We start from the raw sequence: 9,854 nt of genomic DNA on the forward strand, positions 1-9,854 counted from the left end.
GCTGTGCAATTGGGTTACTAAGGGTCAGTCTACCCTTCATGAACGTGTAAACCCTTGATCAGTCTTAAGATTACACTTCATTCTATCCAAGAACACTGAGCATTCCATTGATTGATCAAAGGAAAGCATCGGGGTTGTGTTGAGAGGAGGCCTGGCAGTCCAGCTCTTGTCAAGATGCTGCAAATCAGCCTTGGAATATCCTTCATCTTCGTTTCAAATCCAATTTCACGCGTCTACCCAAGCGTAATTGGATCACTTGTCATGGCTCATCAATTGAAAATTTTGTTTGGTTGATGCTAAAGAGTTGATTTTAGGCTGTTTTAGTTGATGACATTGATTATATGCTTTTGGCATTTAAACATGGATAGGTCATATACTCATATAATCATTTAATTTAAAGTTGAATCTGATTGTAATGTTGTTTGTTTACTAGTAAAGTGATGGATTATTGCCGATTGGTTTGTTGATGTTGAAATGATTCTTTATACTTCCTTCGTTCTATTGACATTTTGATTCTGTCATTTTGTGTCTATTTGAGTATTTGGTGGTTGCTTTGTTCTGGATCGAGCATCTTGGACTTAAATTGATGAGCAGAGTCAATTCTATTGCTTGTTTTTACAACATGAGATGTAATTTATGACAAGTAAATTGGGATGTGAATTGACAGGTCTTCCAGCTTAAGGTGAAGTAAGTTTCTTTCAAACTGATTCCGGAGGCATCACAGGATAAAACACTTTGCAGGTGAGTGTGTATTGTCCATGAAGCTTATTGATGGATGTTTGATTTGTTGTTGGACAATCGTTGTTTATGATATGGGTTGCCGTCTTCCTTCCCTCTGGAGACCCTGATCATAGTATTCTATGGGCGGGATACACCGAGTACGATGATGATAATGATGATTGGTTGACATGTCCTGCACAATTGAGCAACCTTCTTCTATTGCTAGTATGATTAGTTTGACTATTCATTTATACTTGATAGAACAAAAATAGTTGTAATGTGATCACGCTTTTCTTTAAGTATCTACTAGCTTGCTCATGAAGGTCACCAAATATGTTGTTATGCACTTCTTATTTATATGAAGTCACAGATGATGTTTGTCACCAAGGGTCAATCGAAAACAACCTTTGTTATTACTGACAAGTGTATAACGGTAACTAGGTAAGATTGCGTACAACCGACCCCTCGAAACCCCCTAGGTGGAAGCCACTTAATGGCATTGGTACAATGAATTATTGTTGTAATAGTATTAGAGTAATCAGAATGATCCTAAGTCCCAACTTAGTCTTTCCTCACAATAATTTTAGGACATAGAAAAGACCAGTCATACAGAAGAGGACTTCGCATTACTTCTAGTTTTTCACGTTTTCTTTTTTTCATTCACTAACAGCGCGTTTGGTAAGTGTTATTAAACGATGGTAATGAGAATGAAAACTAGTGTAACTTTTTTGTGATTACAATTTCATTAACATGGGAATGACATAGAACTTTTGTTGAAATTTTACACTATAAATCATTCCCATTACCATCATTTAGTACTACTAATCAAACGGGCTGTAAGGACTAAGACTGGTGTTTGATCCTTGATCTGCTCTAAAATGTGCTCTATGGATATAGATTTTGATAGAAAGTAGAGGGTGCCTGTGTGTGTTTGCTTCATGCTGAAATCTGAATCGCTTTTGTTTCCTTAAATAAAAAATATTATTGTGATAAAGAATCGAGAATACAAATTACATAACTAAAATCATATGAAAAAATAATATCGATCAATTCAGTTTCGATTGAGGGGAAAATAAGGTAGCCCTCTAATTATGCTTGGCATGTTTGCACTCTGGTGGAAGATTTTGAGAATACCGTTTCCAATCTGTGCAATAATTGTAAATCATATAGTTTTTCTGCACCCATTTCAATCTCTTCCTGCTATTCGCATCAAGATCATGGTTCATCCATGCACCGTTTGGAGAGGTATCGATGTTGAAGTTACGATAGTAAGCCTTAAACGGAGCCTTTGACCAATCTGTCTTAATTCGACCACCTTGTGTCGCCCAATCATCAGCTTCCCATAGACTAGCATAGATTCTTTGCCTTTGGTTCTTAGGGAAGAACATAATGCCATGGTTTTCGTAGTTTCTGAATACTCTTAGTGGTGTGTTGTCAACCAAAAACCTACGAGTAATCAAAATTACGAATTATATATATTGGACCGACACGAAAGATCTCATTTCAAATATATTTAGATAGATAAAACTTACATGATGAGTTTCGGGTTCCAAACAATAGAATAGGTATGGTAGTTCTTAGACGGATCGAACCAAAGGTGAAATTGTTGTTCTCTACTACCTTGACCTTGGCTAAACACATTAGTGTGGACAGTGTAAGGTTGTCCACTTGCATTTCCTAGAAACTCAAAATCAATCTCGTCGTGTTTCCCTGTACTTTGATCTGATGTCAACTGTAAATAAACATCATAATCAATCTTTTAGGATCAGGGTTCTGACATATTGATTATTAAATCCGAGCATATAGTATTAGAGAAAAGGAAGTAGAATGTAAAGTCGACTTACATAAAAGGTAGTGACAGTGCCAGCAGAGTCACCAGGAATAAGTTTGATCTGCATATCAATCCTTCCATACAAGTACTCGTTCTTAGACCGGAATCCAGCACCTGAATACTGGTCTAATGTGAGTGATAAGTCCTTATTTCCAGGGCCGGAAATCTGGAGTCTATGATCACCAAACGTTTGTTCAAATTCGCTGTGGAAATCGCCTGCTCCGTAGGCAGTGGGAACACCCACCACAAGAGCAACCACCATAACAAGTTTAAGCATCTTCCCATTTGAAGAAAACATCTTTTTTTTTTATGAAGGGGAAATGTTAGCTGATAAGATGATTTAGTGAAGGTGTATATATATAGAAAGTCTTGGGGGGTTTCTAAAAAGGAAGATAAAAATAAAAAATGTTGGGGATGACCGTTAGGATCTGAGTAAGCACATGCAAGGTGATGAAAAGCAGTTCCCTTGGAGAGTGATTTGCGGAAGGTATCGAAAGCACCAACTGTTGAATTGCGAGCATAAAGCTGGACTTTTAAGTGTATGACATGTTAGAATATTGCTTAAATTAACTACTATTAACGACTATGCACACAAAACTACTACTACTGGGCCAAATGGCTACTACTATTGTTAGATATTTTGTTTTCAAGTATAAGAAACCGTGCAATGAGGATCGGACTTTATGTCACTTAAAATGACTACTTACTTTATATAATATTCTTGCTGCCCTTATCCCTGACTCGCCCTTCCTTTAGTCTCTCTTGTACTCAAAAAGAAAGTATTACATAGGCTATAGCTAATGTGTATTCCCTCAATTTTTGTCAATTTCTATTTTGAGTTGTGTCACTTATTTTACATTATTTTTTTATTTTCTGTCTTCTTTTTTCTTTTGCAGTTTTCTCTTTATAAGGACCTCATATGACAGGCGATATTTGAGTTGCGGGTTTCCCTTCGATTGTGACCTCTTCGTGATTAGACTATTGGTCTGTCTTTTCTCCCACCCTCCTCAAACCCTACCTTGGGTGAGACTCATTGGGATGATGATGATGGTGATTTAATATCACATCAGTCCCTCTTGTATGAGACCGTCTCACCATGAGATGGATTCATACAAAAGGCTTATTAGTAACATAAAAAAAAATAATGAAATCTTAATTTAACACTAGTACAAGAAGCAATTTATTTGAAATAGTTTAGATTGACTCAATTAAAATCATCACACGATGAGATAGCCTTAATAAAAAATTAATGTTAATATAATTTTACCAAGATAGAGGGTTTTATGTTATAAACATTGAAACTAATAGTAATATGGTGGAATTAGTTTTTAAGGGTTGTATACTCAAAATTCTTTTCAATAGGTTTCCAAGTGAGTGAGATTAATAGTACATTTAATTAAATAAATTGAGAATAAAATTTTAATTTATATATTCAAAATAAAATACAAATTAAAAGTGATTAGTGAATATTATAAAAAATAATAGGAATATTGGTAGTACTCTTATAAGAGTATTAATTAAGTGTATGATTAGCAAAATAAATAATTAAATGAACCTAAAATTATGATAATGGTATCTCATAATTTATAGAATTAAATATAAAATAATAATAATAATTTGTCTTAGCCTGAATTGGTTGCATTATTATATAGTTCTACTTCTACTTGTAGTTGGCGGTCCAATAACAATATTTGTTGTAGAAACCTGTTATTCATGTGAACATGTCGTAAGTCAAGTTAGCACCGAATTCTTGTTCAAATATGTGACAAAATTTCATGCCACGTATTTTTTTCCAGGTTATTTAAAAATACTCCTTCTATTTCACATCAAATTTCACATTTGTTTTTTCACTTTTGTCAATGTGTAATTCAATATTTGATGATAACAATAATTACACATAATTAAAAATTATAAAAAATAAATATTAATAGATTTTATATTGAGACGAATCAAATAAGATTTTATTTGACTATGTTTTAACGCGTGAATTAAAAAAGAGCAATTAATAAATAGTAACTAAAAGCAAATGAGACATTTGAAAATAATCAAAGAAAATACCATTTACTTCTGTTGGTTCACGATGTTGATTACATTGACTTTCATTTTTCAAGTATAATTTAAGCTTTACTATGTAAATACATTTTGTAAAAATTTTGAAAAGATATATATTAAAATTTTATACAATGAGATATATCTCATAAAATCTCAGTTTAATATATTTTAATTTTTATATTTGTATTAATAAAAATATGGTTAAATATCTCTGTATTACATATTGATCAAATAACCAATAATATAAAACCGGAGCATTATTACTGGATTCTAGGTGTAGACGTATACTAGTTGACATTGGTAGGCACAAAAATTTTCGTCAAATTTTTGTGTAGAAATTGACGGTAGTTGAATCAAGATTGACAATTGTCTCATTATTTATGAAAATTATTTAAAAATTTAGGAGTATAAAAAAATTATTCTTATTAAAATATTATTTCGTTTCTTAAATTTACTATGTTATCTTAAGCTTTCACTTAGTAAAGTGCAATGTACTTGATCCACTTTTTTACTTGCTTCTTTTTTTATTTGATTGATAGTTTTTTTGTTATTTCCTTTGTTGCAACGTTACAAAAAAGTTACTATTCATTCATTACTCTTAATTTGTAATTAATTTTTAATGTATAAGTTAAATATAGTCGAGTGAGTTCTTGTTTGATTCGTCTCATTACAAAGATTATTAATATTAAATTTTTATAATTTTTCATCATACATAATTAGAAATATTAAAAATTGAATTAGTGCATTGGACTGCGTGAAAAAAAGCAAATATTGCAAGTAAATTGGAACGAAGGAAGTATTTTTTTGAAATTGTCACACCTAGAGACATATGTTATATATGGGCTAAATAACCTATCTAATATCTATTATGAATATATGTACTCTTTGTTTAAGATAGTTTCACCAATAAACGCATATTATATATGGGCTAAATAACTTATCTAATATCTATTATGAATATGTATACTCTTTGTTTAAGATAGTTTCACCAATAGACGCATATTATATATGAGCTAAATAATCCATTTAATACCTATTATGTATATATGAAGCCTTTATTTGAAGCGGTCTCATCGAGAGTCGATCTCTTACAAAAATAGCTTTTTCTTTTATGTTAAAAATTACATTGTTACGTTCTCTACTTCATTTGTGTGGCTCATCATATATAACCTTTAAACAAGAGCAATATTGATAGTTTCTCCATCATTAAAAAAACTTATACTTCATACCTTTTACATATAAACTTTAATTTGCCTATTTTAATGCCCTATCCCTACCATTAGCTTTTAATCCAATTCTAAGCAAGTGCAATATTGATATTTTCCTACAACATATCTATTACCTTTACTTGTGCAATTATAGTTGGGTGCAAGTAAAAAAAAGTTGTGGGTGTAATAAATTTAAAGGATAAAAAAATACTACTAAAAATGGTAAATAAATAGTTGTATTTTGTGATATTCCCTCTTTGAATTTTATTTTATTATATTATAAAAATTAGAATGAGAACGGTTAAAATTGGTATACACATTGAACAATAAAGTATTACTAACTCTTTCGTTTAATGTGATTGTTATATTTTATTTTAAATTTTCTCATAAAAAGGGAAAAATTGAATGTAACAGTTTTATTGAGATCCACAACTAGTTGTAAATGTGATGATTTATTTTATAAAATTTGTTTTTCTATGTGCATTTTCTTAAAAATTAAAAAAAAAAAAAAAAAAAACTCATTTGCTTATAGATTCTTTATTTTATTTTTTTCATTTGTTAATCCACAACTTTTTTTATAAGAGTTAAAACACAATAGATCCACGTATAAGAGAAATTTAATATATAATAAACCAAATGTCAAAAAAAAAACAAACAAATATAGGTAATATGGAACATACTTGAGTTGATATGTGTTTGGAAAGTGGTTTGGTTGAGATTTGTTGACAAAAGCTTGAATACTTGCTTCTTCCAATCGTAGAGGAAAGTAATTAAGTTATAATTATGATGTGAAAAGAAAAAGAAAAGGAAATAGAAAGAATGGAAAGACAAAGAGGATATAAATAAAAAAAATAAAAAGATGTATAAACCAAAAAATTAGGCATAAATTAAGGGATGATAAGGTAAATCAAAGAAAGTTAGATATCCAAAAAAATTCAGGGAAAGAAGAGCCAATAAAAAAGGAAGGAAAAAGGGTTAAAAAAACTCCACTTTTGACATTAAAGCAATACCTTTTTTAAAATAATTAATTTTAATTAAAGGTAAAATGAATGATCTATATTCGCTAATTTTCTTGCTAAGAAAAGTTAAGAAATGTATAATATATTATTGTCCTATTTAGTTAATATATTCTTTGGTAAAAATAATTTAATAGTAAATTTAATTGAAAAAAGTATTTGATAGCCTTGATTTGTATCATTTAAATTATATATATATATATATATATATATATATATATATATATATATATATATATATATATATATATATATATATATATATATATGCAATCACAATCGGCAACCAACAATTAATAACTGAAAATTATTTTTTACTAATAAATAATCAACAATTAACAATTATTTTTTTATCAAACACATATATAATAATTGATTTATCAGCTAGTAAATCAATTAATATTTTCAATTAATCGAACCAACTAATAATAATTATTTTAACCCTAAAATTTTTTTTAGGGCTTGAGCTACTAGAGTACCAAACAAATCGAAAGGGACCTACAAAACTCGTAGTGCAATATTTGCAAATCAAAATTGCGGTTGAGTTCGATGATTGGCCAGCTAAAGACGCTAAAGCTCCATACTCCAACTATGAATCTTCCTTTTCATTAAAATGAACTATAATTCTATACAATGCTACTCCATTTCTATAAATACCTCATTTTTCCTTCTTGCTTAATCATCTCTGGCTAACACATAAACTTGTGTCTTTATCTTCATTAGGTTATCACTTTTGTTGGGAAAATTATGGGAACTTTATATAGGCATGGAAAAATGTTTGTGCTTATGGTCTTGCTTGGTCTTATGGTGAGCTCTAGTGCCTATGGTGCAGGCAACTTCTACGACACATTCGAATCCACTTTCGGTGGCCACAGGGTCCAAATTTTCGGCCTTGGAAACCGAGATCTCTCGCTCTCGTTAGACCAAGGTTCTGGATCTGGGTTTCGGTCTAAGAAGGAGTATTTGTTTGGTAGGATTGATATGCAAATGAAACTTGTTGCAGGAAATTCTGCTGGCACTGTTACCACTTTATACGTAAGTCCTATTTAATTTGGTACTACATTTTCACATATGTGATTTTGAATTTGTATACATTGCACCCAAAAAGCTCTTGCACCGATTAATGTACCAAATTGCTTGTAAATGTCTTGTGCAGTTATCATCTGATCAAAGTACAGGTAGACACGATGAAATCGATTTTGAGTTCTTAGGGAATGTGAGTGGGCAGCCTTACACCCTTCATACCAATGTATTTAGCCAAGGGCAAGGCAATAGGGAACAACAATTTCACCTTTGGTTTGATCCAACCACCAACTTCCATACCTATTCCATTGTTTGGAACCCCAAACTCATCATGTAAGTGTAACATAACATGTAGTTGTACATTTATATGCACATTTCAAAAATTCGCAATGAAACACATCAATTTAGTATAAATAATAACTTCTAATCTCTTCCATGATCCTATGCAAGGAGAATTTAGAGTTAGTCTGCTTAGGACATGATTTGGATCATTTGATTAAAACCCTATTAATATTGAATTGTAAAACATATAATACATAAAAATAACGATAGAATTAGTTCTATTCACATAATCACATGTGTAGATGATTTTTCAGTCTACCCTATACTAGTATTTTGAATTTACCATGCGATGACCCTGTTTATCATTTCTTTATCATAAGTTGAGAAAACTCTATTCATAGCGCTAAAAACATACATCTTGAGTTTTCATCCTTATTTTAAACTTTTACCAAAAAAATGCAGAATCCAATGTGACAGAAACACAAATTCGTTTTCGCCCTTTAAAATTGCAGGTTCTTGGTAGATGAAACACCAATAAGAGTATTCAGAAACTACGAGAATCGTGGAATTATGTTCTTCCCAAAGAATCAACCACAAAGAATATATGCTAGTCTTTGGGAAGCGGACGATTGGGCAACACAAGGTGGATTAGTAAAGACCGATTGGTCTAAAGCTCCATTTAAAGCCTTCTATAGGAATTTCAACATTGATACATCTACAAATGGGGCATGGAAGAACCACGACCTCGACGCTACAAGCAGGAACAGATTAAGATGGGTTCAAAAAAATTACCTGATTTATGATTATTGCTCAGATTGGAAGAGATTTTCTCAAGCTTTTCCTCCTGAGTGTAAGCACTCAAAGTTGCTCTAAAACAATTTTTATTGAGAGACGCACTTTTTATATTGTTTAAATAGCCCACTTCATATATATTATGAGAATATATACTCCTTATTTGAAATCGTCTTATCGAAAGATAATTTCTCACATGAGTAGCTTTTATATTTGTTGTAATAATTTAAATTTGTTAATTGTTATTTGTTATTTATACGTGGAGTTTTTGAAAAATTCTCATGTAATATGAAATTTATTCTTTTACTCTTGTACTAATGTATCAATAAAATCATTTGTTTAATTGTTTTTAAATTTATTTTTATTTTTTTTTTGGTTTGATAAGAGATTTAAATAATAAATCAATTTTTCTCCGCTTGTACATTCTAACTAACTTCTCAAATCTCCCTTATTAATCTAATAATTTTTAAATATTGTGATATATAACCCTTAAATAATTATTTTAACATACTAAATATAATAAGTCAGTCCACTAAAAAGAATCTCACTATAATTGTCTCATTTAAGAATTGTAAACATGTTAAATCCATCGATTTGAAGAGCTTCACTCCTCAAGTATTTATCCCAATAATTCAGTCGACAAGTTCTGCATGAGTCAAGCACCAGTCCAAAATCAATTCCGAAAAGATTAAAGTATGCGTAAATAAATCACTAAAAAATACAATAAATGTCAATAAGATACCCAAATGAACTTAGGTTATCCTCTCGCTGTCCAGTTATTATTCGGTAACTTTTTTATAAATCCATTTCACTTGGAGATAAACTCATATAATCAGTCGTTTTCTTAATAATTATTTAAATAATCACTTTAAAATTATAAGTGATTAATTGAAAAATGTAAGTGTACCTATATTGAACCAGTGCAATATA

At 30.5% G+C, this 9,854-nt stretch overlaps 2 protein-coding genes across 2 annotated transcripts; one reads left to right on the forward strand and one right to left on the reverse strand.

Annotated features, from left to right (window-relative positions):
• Nucleotides 1–688: 688 nt before the first annotated feature.
• Nucleotides 689–6,639, reverse strand: LOC130814442 (xyloglucan endotransglucosylase protein 1-like). Its single transcript, XM_057680501.1, has 4 exons — nt 6,492–6,639; nt 2,565–3,081; nt 2,253–2,452; nt 689–2,166 (listed from the first exon to the last, which is right to left on the reverse strand). Exons 2-4 carry the CDS (start codon nt 2,847–2,849, stop codon nt 1,806–1,808), a joined length of 846 nt encoding a protein of 281 aa, XP_057536484.1. The 5' UTR covers nt 2,850–3,081; nt 6,492–6,639; the 3' UTR covers nt 689–1,805.
• Nucleotides 6,640–7,485: 846 nt separating this feature from the next.
• LOC130814434 (xyloglucan endotransglucosylase protein 1-like) lies at nt 7,486–9,278 on the forward strand. Its single transcript, XM_057680489.1, has 3 exons — nt 7,486–7,862; nt 7,984–8,183; nt 8,645–9,278. The coding sequence occupies exons 1-3, from the start codon at nt 7,575–7,577 to the stop codon at nt 9,003–9,005; spliced, it is 849 nt and encodes a 282-aa protein (XP_057536472.1). The 5' UTR covers nt 7,486–7,574; the 3' UTR covers nt 9,006–9,278.
• Nucleotides 9,279–9,854: the final 576 nt, after the last annotated feature.

Source organism: Amaranthus tricolor, chromosome 1 (assembly GCF_026212465.1).
Source record: "Amaranthus tricolor cultivar Red isolate AtriRed21 chromosome 1, ASM2621246v1, whole genome shotgun sequence".
NCBI lineage: Eukaryota > Viridiplantae > Streptophyta > Magnoliopsida > Caryophyllales > Amaranthaceae > Amaranthus > Amaranthus tricolor.

Excerpts from the sequence above, each read along its gene's own strand:
- LOC130814434 (XM_057680489.1), top strand. The coding sequence starts at position 7,575 with ATGGGAACTTTATATAGGCATGGAAAAATGTTTGTGCTTATGGTCTTG. Across the intron at positions 7,863-7,983 it reads GCACTGTTACCACTTTATAC|TTATCATCTGATCAAAGTAC; the intron begins GTAAGTCCTATT and ends TGTCTTGTGCAG. Across the intron at positions 8,184-8,644 it reads TGGAACCCCAAACTCATCAT|GTTCTTGGTAGATGAAACAC; the intron begins GTAAGTGTAACA and ends TTAAAATTGCAG.
- LOC130814442 (XM_057680501.1), bottom strand. The coding sequence starts at position 2,849 with ATGTTTTCTTCAAATGGGAAGATGCTTAAACTTGTTATGGTGGTTGCT. Across the intron at positions 2,453-2,564 it reads GCACTGTCACTACCTTTTAT|TTGACATCAGATCAAAGTAC; the intron begins GTAAGTCGACTT and ends GTTTATTTACAG. Across the intron at positions 2,167-2,252 it reads TGGAACCCGAAACTCATCAT|GTTTTTGGTTGACAACACAC; the intron begins GTAAGTTTTATC and ends GATTACTCGTAG.